The sequence below is a fragment of the Gavia stellata genome, chromosome 5 (genome assembly GCF_030936135.1).
Source record: "Gavia stellata isolate bGavSte3 chromosome 5, bGavSte3.hap2, whole genome shotgun sequence".
NCBI lineage: Eukaryota > Metazoa > Chordata > Aves > Gaviiformes > Gaviidae > Gavia > Gavia stellata.
This window is the reverse complement of record NC_082598.1, coordinates 59,929,995-59,948,298: the sequence shown is the minus strand read 5'-3', so window position 1 is coordinate 59,948,298 and position 18,304 is coordinate 59,929,995. Positions and strand designations below refer to the sequence as shown.

General features: G+C 60.2%; 3 protein-coding genes across 4 annotated transcripts; all 3 read right to left on the bottom strand.

Annotated features, from left to right (window-relative positions):
• Positions 1-4,466: 4,466 nt before the first annotated feature.
• LOC132317029 (sulfotransferase 1B1-like) lies at positions 4,467-6,100 on the bottom strand. The gene is made up of 7 exons (XM_059817655.1): positions 5,953-6,100; positions 5,597-5,725; positions 5,399-5,496; positions 5,096-5,222; positions 4,915-5,009; positions 4,657-4,837; positions 4,467-4,579 (listed from the first exon to the last, which is right to left on the bottom strand). Exons 1-7 carry the CDS (start codon positions 6,098-6,100, stop codon positions 4,467-4,469), a joined length of 891 nt encoding a protein of 296 aa, XP_059673638.1.
• Positions 6,101-7,273: 1,173 nt separating this feature from the next.
• Positions 7,274-9,493, bottom strand: LOC132317109 (sulfotransferase 1B1-like). The gene is made up of 8 exons (XM_059818086.1): positions 9,454-9,493; positions 8,652-8,804; positions 8,347-8,478; positions 8,135-8,232; positions 7,903-8,029; positions 7,722-7,816; positions 7,464-7,644; positions 7,274-7,386 (listed from the first exon to the last, which is right to left on the bottom strand). Exons 2-8 carry the CDS (start codon positions 8,794-8,796, stop codon positions 7,274-7,276), a joined length of 891 nt encoding a protein of 296 aa, XP_059674069.1. The 5' UTR covers positions 8,797-8,804; positions 9,454-9,493.
• A 1,788-nt stretch (positions 9,494-11,281) lies between these two features.
• LOC132317108 (sulfotransferase 1 family member D1-like) lies at positions 11,282-17,854 on the bottom strand. Of its 2 annotated transcripts, XM_059818084.1 has the most exons (8): positions 17,839-17,854; positions 12,583-12,714; positions 12,382-12,507; positions 12,202-12,299; positions 11,979-12,105; positions 11,785-11,879; positions 11,519-11,699; positions 11,282-11,394 (listed from the first exon to the last, which is right to left on the bottom strand). In XM_059818084.1, the coding sequence occupies exons 1-8, from the start codon at positions 17,852-17,854 to the stop codon at positions 11,282-11,284; spliced, it is 888 nt and encodes a 295-aa protein (XP_059674067.1). The 2 variants fall into 2 exon arrangements, with proteins under 2 accessions (XP_059674067.1, XP_059674066.1); XM_059818083.1 differs by lacking the exon at positions 17,839-17,854 and having other exon boundaries at positions 12,583-12,727.
• Positions 17,855-18,304: the final 450 nt, after the last annotated feature.

Genomic DNA, 18,304 nt, shown 5'->3' with positions numbered 1-18,304 from the left:
GGCCAGCAGCCGTTGCACTGAGCCGTGCCGGAATGTACTGTGATGCATTTCTGTGTTCAGAGCTCTGCGGGGGGGGGGGGGGGGGGGGGGAATGAAAACTAAATTGAAATCCCTGCTAAATTTTGACTGAATCCACCAACATAACCCTGCCGCTGTACTGTAGCTTCTTGCTGGCTTTCTGGGTTAAAAAAGAAATTTGGAAGTGGAGCAAAACTCATCTCTGGCCGGGGGGAAATTTATCAGAAATAACTTTTTCTTACTTGGATGCAGCCTGCTCACGGTCCTAAGCCACGTCTGTGTCTCGCAGGAGTGAAGTTTTGCTGTTTGACACTGAAAGCTGCTGGCACGAGGTTTGTACCTGCGCCTCGGTACAGCTGCCACTTATTCCCCAGAGGTATATCCCTGTGGGAAGGCTGCACCTCGGCACGCGGCCTCGGAGACAGCCTCCTTGCCCGTGACAGCAACTCCTCTTGCGTTTCGGCATGCAGGGAGGGCAGAGACTGCTTTTCCTCTGATATTGCAGGTTTGGAGCTGATGCATCGTGGTCGGGTCTGGGATGCAGAGGGGAGCGCCTCTGCCGCTGCTTATTGGAGCGTGGAGGAGCGTTTCTGCGCGTCTGCCTGGGAGGCAAATAGAGGCACCCCCTCCGCTCCCGGGAAATCAGGTCTGGAGGTGTGGACCTGGGCTTCATCTCGTGTGAGGGATGCCATTTCGGCCCTGGGGGTATTGCACCAGGACAGGTTTGTGTTTCTTCCTCTGTTTCCACTGGAGGCATGGGTGGGATTTTGGCTGGGGCTGCTGCATCCTGCACCCGGGGTGTTTCGAGGCTGGAGGAGGGAGAGGGAGGAACGTTCTCTGCTTTGGATGTCATCAGCTCGGACGTGCGATGTGGGAGCACCCTTGGACACCCTGACCATGAGCATCAAGGACTTCCCCTGAGCTCCTGCCCCTAAGCCAGCAGGAAACCCCTTCTGTGGTCCGCAGCTCCGCTCCCGGGCATCTGCGGAAGGATCCTCCATCCCCGCCGGGGCTTTCACCCGCCCTGTGTGCAACTGGGCATCGACAGGCAGCGGGAAGGGAGGCACTGCGTTCATATCAAGGGATTCAAAGTCCTGGTTTTACAAGGGTGTTTACGAGGGAGCTGCACTCATCCTGCCCTGATTTGCTAGATGGTGCTTCTAAGGGCAAAGTTACTTCTGCAATCCCACCTCTGGCCTCATAACCAAATACTCGTTTCTTTCCCCGGGTCTTAGTGGTTTGGGTCTACACAAAACTTCTGGGGCACAGCATTTTAGCCTCCCCTACCTGGTTATGTTGCATCTCTTCGGCTGCTGACAAGCACCGTACCTACAGCAGCGAGGGCAGGTGCTGTTAGGATTGCACTTCGAGCCCGGGGACGAAAGATATAAATACAAAAAAAACCACCCCCAAACGGATTCTCATTGAGGGTAGTGAACAAGAGCACTTCTTGAAGGGTGGTTGGTGCCCCTGCACATTTCACAGGAGTTGCTATCTGAATTATGAAGAGGAAAGAGGTGTCCTTAGAGAGTCATCTGACAGACCAGAGACGCTTTGGGGTAACAAAACCCAAATCCGTGCGCTTCCACACAAATGGAAACACCGAAGGGGCGAAGCAGGGGCCATGGGAAGGTCTGGCTTTACATCCAAACAGCAACAAACAAGAGATTTAGGGAGGGAAGAAGATGCCTGGAACAAATTACAGAGGAACAAGTCGCTGACTTTAGCGGAGGAGCAGTCTTTGGCAAGAGCAGCGGGGCCAAAACACGTGCTGAGTCGCAACAGCAGGAGTAAGAAGGAAAGGAAATTCCTATAGAAGGACGTCATGATGTCGAGGGGCTGAGAGATGAACCAGCAGAGGAAATCCAGCACCTGAATAGACTAAGACAGCTTCAGCCTAAAATTCACAGAATCACAGAATCACTAAGGTTGGAAAAGACCTGTAAGATCATCAAGTCCAACCATCAACCCAACACCACCAAAATTCCATGGCTGGGGGAGGCTGTGCGGTGAAGAAAGCCTCTGGCGTCCGGAAGGATGGGGAAGATCAGTTGTCGATGAATTGCTGGTAGTATCTCAGTGCATGAAGTAAGGGACCTCAACCCTGCCCCCCCCCCAAAAAAAAAGCAGATTGCGGGGGAAAAACAAATCCCCAAGGGAGGTACAAGGTGCTACGGGATGGGGTGGATGTCACGAGAGTCAGGGTTTCAAAGGCGGATTTGTAGAAGACAAAACTACAGAGTGACCAGACACAGGGAACCACATCTGGCGCGGGAACTGCTTTCCTACGTGGCATCTTTTCTGTCCGACAGAAGCGGCCGAAGCCACCACTCGCCGGTTCAGGTATCTCTGCTCCTGTCTGTAATTACCTGGATTGTTTTTACCGTCTCCTCTTCTGGCGTCTCTGGCTCGGTTTTGTTTGTATTGCGACCGCAAGGTAAGAGGGGACAGGGAGGTTCAGAGCCTGCTGCCTCGGTCTGTAACAAATCACTACAACCAAGCGATACACAAACTGCGTCACACAATGCAGAGATGCTCCCAGCATCTGTGAGAGAACCAGAAACCATTGGCAACTAATTTTTTATGACTTAAACCAACATTTCTTCCAAGGAGGGATCACAGTTCTATATCTTCTCTTTTTCTCCTTGTTTTCTCCCCACGCATCCAGGTAGGTAAGACCCATCTCTGCTGTGACGCCCACCACGCCCGCTTTTGTTGGGTTTGTGGTACCGAATGGGCAAACTCCAAGGATTTTGCTGAATGATGGGATTTAACTCCATTTTGCTGCCTGTATTCCCGGACAGGTCCCACCTGATTGTCAATCTCCTCCCTGGAGCTCAGCGGAGCTGTTTTACATCCGATAGCCCCTGTTTCACCGCTGGGTTGTGCCTGGCTTCATCTCTGTCACCTTGCCTGTCCCCCAGGTCCCCTGTCATGGTTTTTCAACCTCTTGGCCTATTTCAGCCACTCCTGAGAAAGAAATCACATCTTCAGAGATGCTCCATGCCTTACGAGGAGTGGCTGAGGGAGCTGGGGTTGTTCAGTCTGGAGAAGAGGAGGCTGAGGGGAGACCTCATCGCTCTCTACAACTGCCTGAAAGGGGGTTGTGGTGAGGTGGGTGTTGGTCTCTTCTCCCACGTAACTAGTGATAGGATGAGAGGAAATGGCCTCAAGTTGCGCCAGGGGAGGTTCAGGCTGGATATTAGGAAAAATTTCTTTCCTGAGAGAGCGGTGAAGCACTGGAATAAGCTGCCCAGGGAGGTGGTGGAGTCACCATCACTGGAGGTGTTCAAGGAACGTGTGGACATGGCACTGTGGGACATGGTTTAATGGGCATGGTGGGGTTGGGTTGATGGTTGGACTTGATGATCTTACAGGTCTTTTCCAACCGTAGTGATTCTGTGATACAAGCAATGAATATTACCTCCAGGTTGCAGGCAAGTTTGTCTTGCACGTGTACCAAAGAGAAGAGAGGATGATGAACACGGGCAGGAGAGGACAGCAGCCGAGGAACCGGGACCCAACAACCACCCGACTCGCAGTTTCCTTTCCTTAAATGACTGCAATGTAAAAAACCAGCTACTTCGAAAGCACCAGCTTTTAGCAATGCTGCTCCAACCCGCTAGCTGCATCACGCTCTTTAGCTGTGGGTTTTCTGGCCACGGTGGGAGGGGAGCAGCCGAGGGGACCCTTCCCTCCGACCCCCTGGGGACCCGCCATACCTGATGGGTGACACGGTTGCGGGGAGACTGGCACAGTGTAACAGCTTCCAGGGCTCTGGGAGTGGAACAGCCCAAAAGCGACCGGCAAAATCCTCCTTTCGCCTCCAGCTTCGTTGCTCCTGGCAGGAAGGATTGGTCCCAAGCTCCCCAAGCTGCGTCCATCTCCCAGCCACCCTGGGGCTGGTTTTGTCCCCATCCTGCTCATCCCCATCTCTTCCACATGGCCCCAGCAGTGAGGGGGGGCATGGCCATCACCGTGGCCTGGCCTGTCCCCCCCCAAAGTGTGACATCAGCATTTTTGAGGTAGGAGGCGGTGGGTGCAGGACCCTACGCGAGCCCTGGCCGTGGTGGAGATGCACGCGTGGAAGCTACTAAGAACTTTTATTCGTTGCGTGCTGGAAATGCCTCTGTACCGCGTACTGCCTTTTTTTTATTCCGCCAAAAAAAGCCACATAGGCGTATCTTATGCCTGTCCCGGGCGGGCAACGCGGGGCTGGGGCAATGCGAGGTGGGATGAGGCTCCGGCAGCGCTTTGGAGCAACGCAGCAGCTTTCACATGGGTGCAAATCTGGGAGGAAGACGCAGAAATAAATCTCTTTATTTTTGCAAAAGTTCCTCTGGCACCAGGAGGCCGGTGAGACACAGGCAGGCTGGGGCGGTGCTGGAGCTGCTGCCAGGGAGCGGGATTGCTGGGGGGGGGTTAGGGGGACATGCGATGGCGCAGACTCAGATCTGGGTGCGGAAGCGCAGGTCGGTGCCCGACATCTTCTGCGCGTAGTCCTGGTCGAAGTGCTCGCTCTGGGCCACGGTGAAGTGGTTCTTCCAGTCTCCGGTGGTGCCTGGGGCCGGGCGAGAGGGGGCTCAGAGGAGGCTGGGGGGGGGCACGACGCACTGGGAGCCCCCCAGGGCCGCTCACCTTTGCGCATGAAGGGGGAGACGCCCTGGTCCATGAGGTGGGAGGGCACCATGGTGTAGTTGGTGGTGGGGTTGTCCCGCATGGCCTCGAAGGAGGTGTGCCGGGCGATGGCGTCCAGCGCCGCCGCCGGCAGCTCCCGCCCCAGGAACTGGGCCACCTTGACAATCTCCCGACGGAGGTCCTGCGGGACACGGGCCCATGCTCACCCCTCCCGCCACCCCCCCAGACCCCACACCACCACCCACCCCGGTCCCTCACCTCCTTCAAGTCCTCGTAGAAGAGGTAGAGGATGGGGTGATCCTTCCTCCGCTCCCAGTAGCCCTTGACGTGGTCGTACCAGGAGCCATATGCCACTGCGTGGGGAGAGCGGCCAGGGGGTGTCAGTGGGTGACAGCACCCCACAGGGTCCCCACACGCACCCAGGGGTGCCCTGTCCCACCTCTGCCAGCCATGAACTCCTCCAGGTACTGGGCCCACGTCCCCGGGTGCTGCTGGAACTTGTTCATCAGGTCAAAGTGGTAGAAGGAGACGGCCACGTCCTTGGCGTTGCGCCCCACGTAGATCATCTGCAAAGGGGCCATGGGGTATGAGGCGCAGCCCCAGGACCCCCAACAGGGGGGATGCTCCAGCCCCTGGGGCTCCCGACACCACTTAGGGTGCTGGCGGGAGCAGCGGGGGTCCTGCCTCAGGGGAACAGGGGGGCCACAATGCCCCCCGGGTCAGAGACAAGAGTTGGGGTTACCTTGCAGCGGTTTTCCCAGAAGGATTTGGGCAGGATATGTGCGGGCAGGTGGGTCTTCACCACGCGGGGCGAGGGCATGGTGACCAGCAGGTCCGTCCCTGGGGGACCCCAAAGCACGTCCCCAGTGGGCCCTCGGCAGAGTCCCCCCAGGCTCAACCCTCGTGGGATGCCCGCGGCCAAGCCCCTACACCCCGTTACCTGCTGGCATCTCCCCGGGGGCAGAGAACTCCAGCATGGGCACCCTTTTGGTGATGATGTCCCGCTTGCACTTCTCAGGGTCGCCGCCTTGCAGGATCATGTCCACGATCTCGCTGACCCAGGTGGTGCCTGGGGAAAGCAACCCACCCGGGGGGTGGCCAGGGCTGCGCTGGGGGGCTCAGCACCAACACCCTCCTGGACCTTGACCGGGCACCGTGGGGGCAAAGGGAAATCACGCATGGCTTCATCCCGACATCCCCAAATGTGCTGCGTCCCCCCCCAGGCAGCGGGTCCCAGCCGTACTACACACTCGCCCACCCTGCACCACCACGTCTTGTGGGCTCGGGGACGCTCACCGGATTTGGGGAAGGTGACCACCACGATGTCCTCGGGGCGGCTCTGGAAGCTGTCGACCCGCTCCCAGTCGTGGGCGAAGGCATTGACCATGGGGACGCCGTGCACCGTGCGCCAGGGCTGTCGCAGGTAGGTGTCCGAATCGGCCATCCTGCCGGGGACGGGGATGCGTGGCGGGGCTGGCCGGTGACGGGGACCCCCTCGCCCTCCCAGGGTGGCCACCAGCCAGGGCAGCACGGGCATCTGATGCCATGCGTGCCCGGGGAGCGGCAGTGACGCTGCCGGCGCAGGGACCGGAGGTCACCACAGTCCTGCCACTGCGCCTGCCGTTGGGGATGGGGGTCCCGTCTGCAGGGAGGGGACCCCACCCCGTGCCCCGGCGAGGGCTGGGAGTGCCCGTGGGGTGCCAGTGTCACCCACGCCAGGCACCTCTCCCCCACCTCCGCACCCCAGGGGAGCAGGGAACCAGGTCCCTCGGGTTATCGCAGCAGCCCCCAGCCCAGGGGGAGGTTTAGGGGTGCTGGCTGCACCCCAAAGTATCACAGTACCCTAAACCCACCACCCACCCTCGACCCCGCAGCGTGAGGCCCCGAGCGACTGAGAGTGGGTAGGGCACCCATGGGGCACCCCGGGGCACCCAGCTCACCTAAGGGGCACCCAGCTCACCTAACGCCGTGCTGCTCTGCACCGGGAGGGTGACAGGGTGACGCCAGGAGGGTGACACCGGGAGGGTGACGGCAGAAGACCGGGAGAAGCGGGGCCCCACGGCGGATTTTATGGAGCAGAGAAGGGAAGGGGCAGAGCAGGCGAGAGCAGCGATGTTTGCCAGCGCTGCGGCTGCCGGGAGGGAGGAGCGAGCACAGGGAGAAGCTGGCGGCCACTGACCTCCAGCTAGGGCTGTGCTGGGCATCTCCAGCCCCACCGGCCCCACTGCCCACCCACAGGTCCCAGCTCGTGTTCCCCTACGTGGGGACGGGGAGGCCACCTCCCGCTGCCCCTGCCCAGCCAGCACCTTCCCCGCACGCAGTTTTGCCCAAATCCTCCGCAATCCCGTGAGCTGCCGGCGGCAATCCCCCCGCCACGGTGGCCGAGGGGATGTGGGGTGGCACCGGCTTGTCCCCAACCCGAGGAGGGGCCAGCAGCCCCAGGGGGACGGCTGGGTTGGGGTCAGCCCAGGCACAGGGCAGTGAGCATCCCTGGGGAAGTCAGGGAGGACGTTTTATTTCTCTCCAGCAGCCCCAGGAGAGGGGAAAGAGCCCCCGGCACAGCGGCAGTGCCGTCAGCACGGATCGGATTTGGGGGGCGGCATCTGGCAGTGCCTCCTCAGATCTGGGTGCGGAAGCGCAGGTCGGTGCCCGACATCTTCTGCGCGTAGTCCTGGTCGAAGCGCTCGCTCTGGGCCACGGTGAAGTGGTTCTTCCAGTCTCCGGTGGTGCCTGGGGCCGGGCGAGAGGGGGCTCAGAGGAGGCTGGGGGGGGGCACGACGCACTGGGAGCCCCCCAGGGCTGCTCACCTTTGCGCATGAAGGGGGAGACGCCCTGGTCCATGAGGTGGGAGGGCACCATGGTGTAGTTGGTGGTGGGGTTGTCCCGCATGGCCTCGAAGGAGGTGTGCCGGGCGATGGCGTCCAGCGCCGCCGCCGGCAGCTCCCGCCCCAGGAACTGGGCCACCTTGACAATCTCCCGACGGAGGTCCTGCGGGACACGGGCCCATGCTCACCCCTCCCGCCACCCCCCCAGACCCCACACCACCACCCACCCCGGTCCCTCACCTCCTTCAAGTCCTCGTAGAAGAGGTAGAGGATGGGGTGATCCTTCCTCCGCTCCCAGTAGCCCTTGACGTGGTCGTACCAGGAGCCATATGCCACTGCGTGGGGAGAGCGGCCAGGGGGTGTCAGTGGGTGACAGCACCCCACAGGGTCCCCACACGCACCCAGGGGTGCCCTGTCCCACCTCTGCCAGCCATGAACTCCTCCAGGTACTGGGCCCACGTCCCCGGGTGTGGATGCAGTTTGTTCATCAGGTCAAAGTGGTAGAAGGAGATGGCCACGTCCTTGGCGTTGCGCCCCACGTAGATCATCTGCGGAGAATTTGGTGACGTGTGGGGACTTGCAGGTCCCGGCAGGGCAGGTCCCTCCCTTATCTCTGCTGGGTCCCTCCAGGTGTGTCCCCTCCAGCCTGTTACCTTGCAGCGGTTTTCCCAGAAGGATTTGGGCATGATGTGAGCTGGGATGTGGGTCTTGATGATGCGAGGGGACGCCATGGCCTCCAGCTGCTCCGTGCCTGCAAAGGAGTTTTCCCCCAGGAGCGCTCCCACTGCCGGTGGGGTATCCCCCCCCCCCCCAAAACCAAGCCTGCCCCCCATCCGGCACCCACTGCCCTGTGCCACCCCGCTACCTGCCGGCATCTTCCCGGGGACAGCAAATTCCAGCATGGGCACCCGGTTGATGATGGCATCCCGCTTGCATTTTTGGGGGTCGCCGCCTTTCAGGATCATGTCCACGATCTCGCTGACCCAGGTGGTGCCCGGCGAGGAGAGGTCGGGTGTCCGGCTGGCACCGTTCCCACTGGAGCCCCATCTCGGACACCGTCCGCCAGCGTTGCCTTTCAGCATCCCCCCCAAGTCCCAGCCCGGAGCGCCGCAGGCTGATGCCTCCCTTCCCAAGCGCGGCCCCTCTCCGGCGCCCGGGGACGCTCACCGGATTTGGGGAAGGTGACCACCACAATGTCCTCGGGGCGGCTCTGGAAGGTATCAACCCGCTCCCAGTCGTGGGCGAAGGCACTGACCATGGGGACGCCGTGCACTGTGTGCCAGGGCTGCCGCAGGTAGGTGTCCGAATTGGCCATCCTGCCGGGGACGGGGACGCGTGGCGGGGCTGGCTGGCAGCGATGGCTGGGCCACCTCATCCCCCGGGGTCCCCAAAACCCCTGTTGAGCCCAGCCATCCCCTGCTTGCTGGCATCCCAGGAGATGGCACCTGCCTCCCGTGGGGATTTTGGGGGTCGGCCGGTGGTGCGGGGAGCGTGGAGGGGCACAGCCGGCCCTGGGGGGCTCAGGTCAGCGCAGGCAGTGGGCAGCTGCCCATTCCATGCCGGCAGCGCTGTTCCTGGGCTGTAAAAGCTCACAGGAGCTTTGCTGGCTGGGGTTTCAGGCTGCCTTCTGTCCCCCTCCCCGGCTTTTTTTCCCCCAGCTCTCTGTTGGAGGGGGAAGCCCTCCTTGTGGGTTTGAAGGAAAGGGGAAGGGGGAGCGGGGCTCGCAGGACTCTCTCCGGGAAACCTTTCCACCCGCCTGCCAGGACGGAAACACGGGAGATGCCGGCTGCGAGTCCCCCACGCTGTGATTTTTGGAGAGCAGCTTTGTGACTTGCCTCCATCTCCCACAGGCTTGCAGGGACACCGAGCCCCTCCGAGCCCCCCGTGCTCCCCCACGCAGACCCTCCGCTTGCAAGGCTGGGGCACCCCAAAACAGGCCGAGCCCCCAGACCACAGCCGGGGTCTCCCCATTACCTGCCTCTTCGTCAGGTGCTCTGGCAGGGAGGGGGCAAAGCTTTGCCCACAGCGTGGGGGGCCAAGATTTGCTATTTTCCCTTCCCTGCGTGGAAGATGGAGGTGCTGGGGGGCACCCGGGGCTGCGGGGGGCCAGGGGACATTATTCGGGAGGGGACACGGAGGAACGTGGTCCCGGTGCTGCGGAGGGAGGAGTGCAGAGAAGGGGGCGAGTGGGCATGGGGACGCAGCCCCTCCGGGGATGGTCCCCAGACGCCTGTGATGAGCTGTGCCGTGCTCAGCACTCCTCTGCTAAACACACAGATGCCGGCGAGGGGAAATCGCAGCTTCCCCTCCACTCGCAGAGGCAAACGCAGGAAGGAAATCCCAACCCGCATCCCGGGGGGGTTGAACATCACCCTGTCCCCATCTGGGGGTCACCCCCATGGATGTCCCCAGCTCCTTGCACCAGTTTAGGGCTCGCTAGTGGGATGTGGGGGTCAGGCTTTGGTCACGCACTCCAAAGGCACTCAAATACGGGTCCAAAGTTTGCAGGGCTGCAAAGCACGAGCGCAGCTGATATTGTGCTTCTGGGAAAAGGGTTTAAAGGTGCCGGCGGTGGTGAAATGCTCCTCCTTACCTGCTTCCCACGGGCGAACGCGAGCCGGGGGGGAGCAGGGAGGGCAGGAGAGACGGCAGCCGGGCAGGGGGAGCAGCTCACCTGTTTGCCACCTTGGGAAAAAAGTCCCCGATTTGTCCCCAGGGCCGAGTTCCTGGTGAGGCGGGACATGCCTTGTCAGGCGTTTGGTTGTTTTGCAGGCAGGGACGTGCCCTCCCTGCCCGTCCGTCCGTCTGTCCGTACGCCAGCAAAACTGGCTGCGTGTGCAAACCCCGCAGGCAAGGCCGGGAGCTGGGGGAATGCAGAGCTCTCCATCGGCGTGTAAATAAATGCGTGGAAAGGATTTATTCCTGTGGGAGAGCTCCCCTCATAGCGCTGCTGCTCTTAAGGCGTCGGATCCGGGCTGCAGCAATTTGGGGATGAAACAGCCCCGCGGGACTACCTTGTCAAAAAGCCGGAATCTTGGAAACTCAAGAACAGGCTGGAAACGGGGTGCAGCTGGGGAATTTGGGGCTCCAAAGCAAACCCTTGCCCCCCGTGGGACGGGGACTGGTTTGCTCCAGCCATCCCTGAGCAAGGGCTCGGCGCAGCCAGGTTGGAGGTTGCAGGGTGGGTTCCCCGTCCGGCAAGGGCAGCGATGTTGCCAAGCGCGGCAATACGCCGGCAGGCAGGTGTTTCCCTTCGCCTTTGCTCCGCAAACCACAGGCTGACGAGCTCCGGCTGGGCCAGGGAGCCTGGGGCCAGCCCCGCCACCGCCCGCTCCGTCCAGAGACTTGCCACAACCTGGAGGCATGAAAGCTCCTGCGCACGCAAAAGCTGCGGGGGCAACGGGTTCGCCGGCACTCTGGGGTTTTTCCACTCTTCGCCGATCTTTGCTCCTTCCCGACGCCTTGGTAGGATGGGGCTGGGGCGGCCCAAGGTGTTGGGGGCCAGCGGCGGTTTTTGGGAGGATGTCCGCCCCCTGTGATGCCCGATCACCGCCGGCTAAAAATCCACCACGCGCGTTCCCACCCTCCTGCCCGCTGAGCATGGGGGTGCCCCTGTCCACTGCCTGGGATTCGGGGGATTCAGCCCCCCACCTTTCTCCACAGGCAATGGCTCGCCCTCCAGTTATCCCAATTTATTGCAAGGGGAAAAGCGAATCGGCAGGAGGATTCTCCGTCAGGACCCCCTCCCTGCTGGGGGAGTGTGGAGGAGCAGAGACCCCCTGGGAAGGGGGATGAGCCCCTCACACCTCCATCTGGAAGTGGAGGTTGGAGCCTGCCATGTGCTCCCGGTAGTGCTGGTCGAAGCGCTCGTTCTGGGCCACGGTGAAGTGGTTCTTCCAGTCCCCGGAGATCCCTGGGGGCGAGAAAGCGAGCGGGGAAAATCCCGACACCCCCGAAATATTTGCAGCCACAGATGGGGACCGCAATACAGCCTGGGGACACCCCTCCCGAGCCCTCCACTGCTGGCCGAACCCCACCTTTCCGGAGGAAGGGGGAGAGGCTGTGGTCCATCAGGGCGCTGGGCATGGTCTCGTAGTTGGCGGCGGGGTTCTTCCTCATCTCCTGGAAGGAGGTGTGGTGGAGGATCCTCGCCACCGTCCCCTCTGCCACGTCCTTGCCCAGGAACCGCAGGATCTTCTGCACCTCTTGCCGTGGGTCCTGGGGGGCAGCTGACATGGGGAGGCTGCCAAAAAGGTGGGGGGGAGGGGCAACTGGGGTGCCCTCCCCCCCATCCCACCCTCACCTTCTTCATGTCCTCATAGAAGAGGTAGAGGAGCCGCTTCTCCTGCTTCTTCTCCCACCAGCCCCGCACGTGGTCATACCAGGACCCGTAGGCCACTGCGGGATGCGGTCAAGGGGTTAGCCGAAAAGCGGGGTGGTGGCGGATGCCCTCCCCACCGGCGTTTCGGGGTGGGCACCCCGGGGCTCAGCCCCCACCTTTGCCAGCCATGAAGGTCTCCAGGAACTCGCCCAGCGTGCCTGGGTTGGGGTGCATCTTGGCCATCTGGTAGAAGTAGTAGTAGGAGACGACGACATCCTTGGGGTTGCGGGCCATGTAGATGACCTGGGAAGAGCCGAGGATGTGGTTGGGGGGTGCGGAGTGGTGCCCCCTCCCTGCCACCCGGACGGGGAGGGCGGTGGGGGGCACCTGCGGTGTTACCTTGCAGTCCTTGTCCTGGAAGGAGGTCGGGAGGAGCTGGACCGGGAGGTGGGTCTTCACCAGCCGTGGGGATGGGCTTTTCTCCAGCAGCTCGACGCCTGCGGCACAGGGGGGGCTTAGCGGTGCGAGCCCCAGCACCCTCACCCCCACCCGGGGGGGCAGCCGGCCCGGGGGACTCACCGCTCGGCATCCCGGCGGCCTTCATTTCCAGGAAGGGCACCCGGTTGAAGATGGCATCCCGTCGGCACTTCTCCACGTCGCCGTCCTGGTAGATCATGTCCAGGATCTCGCTCAGCCAGGTGGTGCCTGCGGCGCAGGGCCGGTGTCACAAGGGCTGGTGTCCCCCCGGGGCCCCCCGCGCCCCTCCCCGGGGTCACTCACCCGATTTGGGGTAGGTGGCCACCAGCAGGTCATCCGCCCGGGCTCGGAACGCCTCCACCCGCGGCCAGCCCTCGACGAAGGACTTGTAGAGGGGGATGCCGCGGAGGCTGCCCAGCTCCTCCCTCACCACCTCTCCCCTCCCCATGGCGGACGGGGCGGGTGGGGGGGGGGCCGCCGCGCTGCTTCTCCTCTCCGCACGACGACAGCGGCCGCCGCCGCCGCCACCTCGGGAGCGGCTGGAGCCTGAGGCGGGCCCGGGGGCAGCGCCCCGTCAGCGGAGCCGGCCCCGCAGCCGGTGTGGCGGCGGGGGGGCTGCCCCGGCGGAGGCGGTTGCCGCCGGCCCAGGGCGGGAGGGGCCGGGAGCGGAGCCCGGCACCGGCACCGGCACCGCCTCCCCCCGCCCCGGCCGCGCTCCCCCCCCCCCCTGCTCCGGCCCCGCTAATGGGCGCCGGGAAGGGGGGGTCGGAGCCGCTCCCCGCCGCCGGCCGTACCTGCCGGGGTCCTGCGGGCGCTGCTGCCGCCGGGAGCCTCAGCACCTCCCGCCGCTCCCCGGCGGCAGCGGTTAACGATCGCCGGGCGGGCCAAGGGGCGCGGAGGGCGGGAAGCGGGTTTAAAGGGCCGAAGCGTGGGGCGGGGTTGGGGTGGGTAGGGCCCCCCCCCCCGGAGGAGCGGTGGGGCAGGAGGGGTGTGGCGGTCGCGCCGGTGCCGCCGGTGCCGGTACCCGGGGGGGGGTGGGGGGGGGTCTGCGGTACCGCCCTGCGGCCGCCAGGGGGCGCCAGCGTGCGGGGCAGGGGGCGCGGCGGCGCCGGGGCTTCACGCCCCGCCGCGCGGCCGCCAGGGGGCGCCGGCGCCTTGGGGCCGGCGCGGGGAAGCGCAGCGGCGGCGGGAGCGGGGCCGGGGCCGGCGGGGAGCGGGGTCCCGGCTGCCGGGCCTCTGGCCAGCGGGGGCCCGGGAGGAGGCCCCGGGCCTCTGCCCTCGGGGCCCGGCTCCCGCGCTGGGGCTGCTTCCCCGCCACGGCTGCTCCCGGGGCCGCACCGCCGCGCCTCTCCGCCCGGGGCCGAGCGGACACCGGCGCCCCCCGGGCGTGCTCCGGGCCGGGGCCGGGGCCGGGGCCGGGGCGAGGGTGCCGCTGTGCCGGGCACCGGCTGCAGCCGCGCCGGGCCCGGCTGTCCCGCCTCCCCGGGGCTCCTCCGGCCGCAGCCGGCGGGGGGGACCCGGGGGCGACTCCGTCCCGGGCTGGGGCCGGGCGAGGGAAGCGGGGGACAGCGGGACCGAACCCGCGCTCCCGGCTCCCCGGGCGCTCCAGGCACGGGATCCACAGCCCAAACCCTCCCCGCGTGGAGGGTCTCTCTCCCCTGAACCCTTCTGAGCACCTTTCCCAGCACTTTGCACCCCCGGGGCTGGGGCCCAGGGAGATCCATCGCCCCAAAATCAGCTCCAGGACACCAACACAAGGTACAAGCTGCAGGCATCAGCCGGGACGTTCCCTGGGGATGGCCTGGAAATCCTGCAGCACCCTTGACGCTAACAGAGAGCACGGCTGGAGAAAAGGGGGGGGAAGAACCTACACAGGAGCCAGCTGGAGGGGCCCGGTAAGGCGCGACGCCCATACCAAGGCCCCGGGCTTTGGGCCTCGGCCCCCCAGGAGCGTGGCATGGGGCTGGCGCAAGGAGCGCTCCTGGGGCAGCTCCGGGCTGGGCTCTCTCCCTTGCTGGGGCTTCCTTGTGAAAAAACAGATGGGGAGAGGGACTCCGTCAGGTCAGAGGCCAGGTGGGAGCCCAGGAAGCCATTCCTGAGGCCGTGGGGTGACAGAGGTAGGTGCGAGGGGCCGGGTGAGGACGGGGAAGGCGTGGGAACAAGCGTGTCCCTGGGAAAAGGGGGGCCACTGGAGCCAGCCCCTCGCAGAGGGCTGCCGGTGACATGGGGACACAGGTGAGGGACAGCCAGTACCGCTGAATTGAAGAGGTGCGATGCTTTCATCTTTCTGAGCGCTTCAAAGCGAAATGGGAGCAGAGCTGCTTTCGTACCCATTCTTCCAAGAACTGGCTAAAAGCCCACGGCATCGTTGTGCTTCCTGGTCAATAGATTCAATCCTTTCGCCAGCCACATCGAGCACCAAATCCAGGCAAACGAGGGGTGTCACACATGGGCTAACAGAGAGGGGAGATCAAACAGCGTGTAACATACTTTATTGACAAGAGAAAACTGATTTCCATCTCTCTATTCCTCCAGAACAGCTTCTGACTTGTCCCCGTCATCTAACACAGCCCCCTCCACCCCATTACCTGCCTCTGACCGCATTTTCTCTCTTCCAATATTCCCTTTTTTTCCCACAAGAGTCTCCTGGGGGATGACACAGACTCAGATCCCTGCCTTTTGGCTGCCTCCTCTTCATGCAAATAGTTTGTTCCCCTTAGTAGCACATGCAATTTAATAACCGCACGTAGTTTTAAAAGCAGTTTACAGTTATAGGCAAGAACTAAATGTCCTTCCTTCTCCTCACAGAATTTATATCAACACACAACTTGTGTTTTCTCGTGCGTTTCCTCAATGCCCAAGCAATGTATTAACAGCAAATCATTTCTGAAATCAGAGGGGTTTGGGACAGGATCAGACCCGTCAGGGTACACTTCTTGTCCCAGGGCTGTCTCCACCAAAGAGCTGGGACGACCCCGGGTCCCACCAGCACAGCCCTTCGGCTTGCCAGGGCTGAGAGGCTCAGAGCTGCTCCCAGCCCAACTTTGACTTCTCCCCATAGCAAAACTACATCAGCACAGAACAACTGCGGGCTTAGAAGAGTGAATAACTACGTGAAAAATGTAAATGGCAGCTTTGCGTGCCTAGCGCTGCTCAGAATAGCTTCCCTCCCACTTGCAGGAACAGTCTTTCCTCTGGCAAAGCCATCCACTGCAAATACAAATATAAATAGTGCAGTTTGCCTTTCAAAAACCCCCAAAGCTTGTTGCCCAAAGTTGTTCAAAACCCGCAAACAGACTAAATCAGGTGTCATGGTTAGAAAAACACCTTTCTTACAGTGGCTGGGGAGCTGATCCTGTGCGTTAGCCCTCTCCCTTTTCACCACACTTACCTTTTGATTGGTCATTCCCTACCTAATTTTGATATAGGAAGATGATTCTCACTATGTGTAGATCAAGAAGTATTTGTACTTAATTCTAGCTGGGAAGAAACCTTTTTCTTGAAAGTAGAGCCACGTGGCCTCAAACCGTGTTCAGTAACCGCTGCTGTATCCAATTATTTTTCCTTATACCCATCCATTCGTGCCTGCTATAAGATAACCGCTGTCCCCTCCAGCAAAATCGGACGCTCCCTGCCCCTGTAGGGCAAGTCAGTTTAGCGAGAGATAATTTCCCGGTAGTTCACGTTGTGGTGACTTCATTGGTTTTGTTCTTTCAAGTGTTATATGCCAGCCTTACACAGAACCTATTTATGCTAAATAAGATACAAACAGGTCTAGCTCTGTCTTCCGGGCCAAGCTTATACAGTCGTATTTTCCTTCTGTTATGACCGAACCAGGAGTTTTCCTTCTGTCTGAAACAGAAAACAGTAGGCTGAAGCAAAATTAAACAGAAGAGAAGAGTGAATCACTCCCCTATTTAGAACAGGATGAGGATTTAAAAAAAAAAAAACAAAACCAAAACAAAACAACAAAGCCCAGAAGGATATTTTGATAGTAACCTTGCCGGTGCAGCTGCTAACGTAAATGTTTACTAACAAAAGTGCGTTTTATGAACTAATGCGTGACAGTTAACCCATGAAGGCTTGCGCACCGAGAGCAAGGTTTGGGTTGGCCACGCTGAGTTGAGGTGGGTTTGGTAATTCTGCTTTGCTTCAACTTCTGGAAAAAAATCAGAAAGCCCTTCCTAAAGTCTGGCAGGGAGGTAGGTGATGGCATTGGAGTGGCTGGAACTGGAGAAATCCAGCAAAACCTGAGCAGAATAGCTCCTCGGTGTGGCAGAGCTTAGTTTGGCGAGAGAGAGGACATGCAATTGCACTCTCGTGGCCCATCCTCTTGGCCAGGGAAAATAATTCCCGATGGTGCCTCTGCAGCCACTTGTTGCTGAGCAGAAGACCAGCTCCAAGGAGAAGCTCTTGATTCAAAGCAATGTAGTCCCACCATTTTCTGACCAACTTGGTCTAATCTGCTTTCTATGGGAAAAGCTACTTCGTGACAATGGAAATGCTCTTAGCTCACCAGGCTGTACCCTGAAGCAGCTTTTCTTGTTTTCTCTTTTCTTCTCATCTTTGAGTTTCTTGGGTTATTTTTAGTTTAAAGTTACTGTCACATTTACAGCAGAGATGTGCGCAGCAGCTTGAAGAAGCCGCCTCCCAGAAAACCAGCACAAGAACCACCATTCAACTTGTCCACTATTTCATTTTACACCCTCCTGTTTGATCTATTGGTGTAAACCATATCAAATGCATATCCGTGTATGTTTGCCTATTGTTTTCTTGGAGAACCTTTCCCTCCGCTGGCAGCATTGATGGTGAGGACCAGGATGCCCGATGGGGGTGTCCCGTGAGCTTGTCGGTGGCCGAAGTGTCACCCGCTGCACATGTGAGCGGGAACTCACGCCAGCTCTTCTCAAAGCGATTGCGCTTTTATGTGTATTCATGGACTTACGTTTCCCCTGTTAATGGTAGATGATTTACAGGAGCACCGAGAAGAGGCTGCTCTCCAGCAGGTGATTTAAATGCTGCATGACCTTGGTTTTTGAAGGGTCATTTAACCTTTGAATTGCACTTACCCTTATGGCGTTCAGGTCAACTATTTTATATACGAGTGGTAGAGCCCCAAAAGCCCTCTTTTGGCTTCCCACCTCCCCCCACTTAATTTTTGCTATTTTTGGCTACTCTCGCCTCCTGTTCCTCCACAAAACCAGCTCCTATCTATCACTCCCTTGAAAAAAATACAAGCAGTAGAAAGTTTAACAAGACCTTTACCAGAGTTTTCCTACAAGTTACCTGCTCAGAGGTCCCACTGCCATTACTGCAGTCCTTGGCTTGAGCAGTAAATATACTACTTAGAGCTGGAACAGCATCAGCAAAGCACTTCTGGCCAAGTGTCGGTAATATGGCTTTTATTCAAACTTTGGGAACAGCATATGACTGATACTACAAGGACTTCCAGATCCTAAGATCTTTAATGAAGTGACTGCTAAAAAAGAAATACCGCAAACCGCTCAAGATGCTTATGTGATTTCCCAGTGTTAAAATAGCTGGTGCTGTAAAGGGTACCTTTGGGACACAGCATGATAGATTTCCTCTTACAACCAATGTTACAAGGAGATCCAACTCTGCAAAACTGCATCAATACTGTGAAATTTGTTTGCTGAGCGCCCTTCCACCTCGCCAACACACTATGTCCCCAGGCGTGGAAAGAGGGACCAGTTTGTCACCGCTGCATGTGGCAGAGCACATCATGTCCTCCTGAGTAAATGCCATAGCAAAGCCATTCCCACCCCTGAGAAGCCAGAGCAGCATGGACGTGCTGCATGCGTTCTGCTGATGGCTTCTCATGCATCATGTCCCAGGAAGCCTGATTTAACTAAGGAAAAGACTTGCCATCATTACAAACGATCTCTGTCTCCCAGGTGCTTTGGGGGAAACAGACAACCCGTCAGGGGATAGAAGATACAGAAGATACAAGAAGGAACCTTCAAAGACAGAAGCAGCACATCCCAGACAGGGTGAGGAAGGGCAC

Excerpts from the sequence above, each read along its gene's own strand:
- LOC132317029 (XM_059817655.1), bottom strand. The coding sequence starts at position 6,100 with ATGGCCGATTCGGACACCTACCTGCGACAGCCCTGGCGCACGGTGCAC. Across the intron at positions 5,497-5,596 it reads CCCCGGGGAGATGCCAGCAG|GGACGGACCTGCTGGTCACC; the intron begins GTAACGGGGTGT and ends GGGGTCCCCCAG. Across the intron at positions 4,580-4,656 it reads CTCCCCCTTCATGCGCAAAG|GCACCACCGGAGACTGGAAG; the intron begins GTGAGCGGCCCT and ends GCCCGGCCCCAG.
- LOC132317109 (XM_059818086.1), bottom strand. The coding sequence starts at position 8,796 with ATGGCCAATTCGGACACCTACCTGCGGCAGCCCTGGCACACAGTGCAC. Across the intron at positions 8,479-8,651 it reads GGTGGTCACCTTCCCCAAAT|CGGGCACCACCTGGGTCAGC; the intron begins CCGGTGAGCGTC and ends ACCTCTCCTCGC. Across the intron at positions 7,645-7,721 it reads TCTACGAGGACTTGAAGGAG|GACCTCCGTCGGGAGATTGT; the intron begins GTGAGGGACCGG and ends CGTGTCCCGCAG.
- LOC132317108 (XM_059818084.1), bottom strand. Across the intron at positions 12,300-12,381 it reads GGCCGCCGGGATGCCGAGCG|GCGTCGAGCTGCTGGAGAAA; the intron begins GTGAGTCCCCCG and ends CCTGTGCCGCAG. Across the intron at positions 11,880-11,978 it reads GACCTTCATGGCTGGCAAAG|TGGCCTACGGGTCCTGGTAT; the intron begins GTGGGGGCTGAG and ends CGCATCCCGCAG.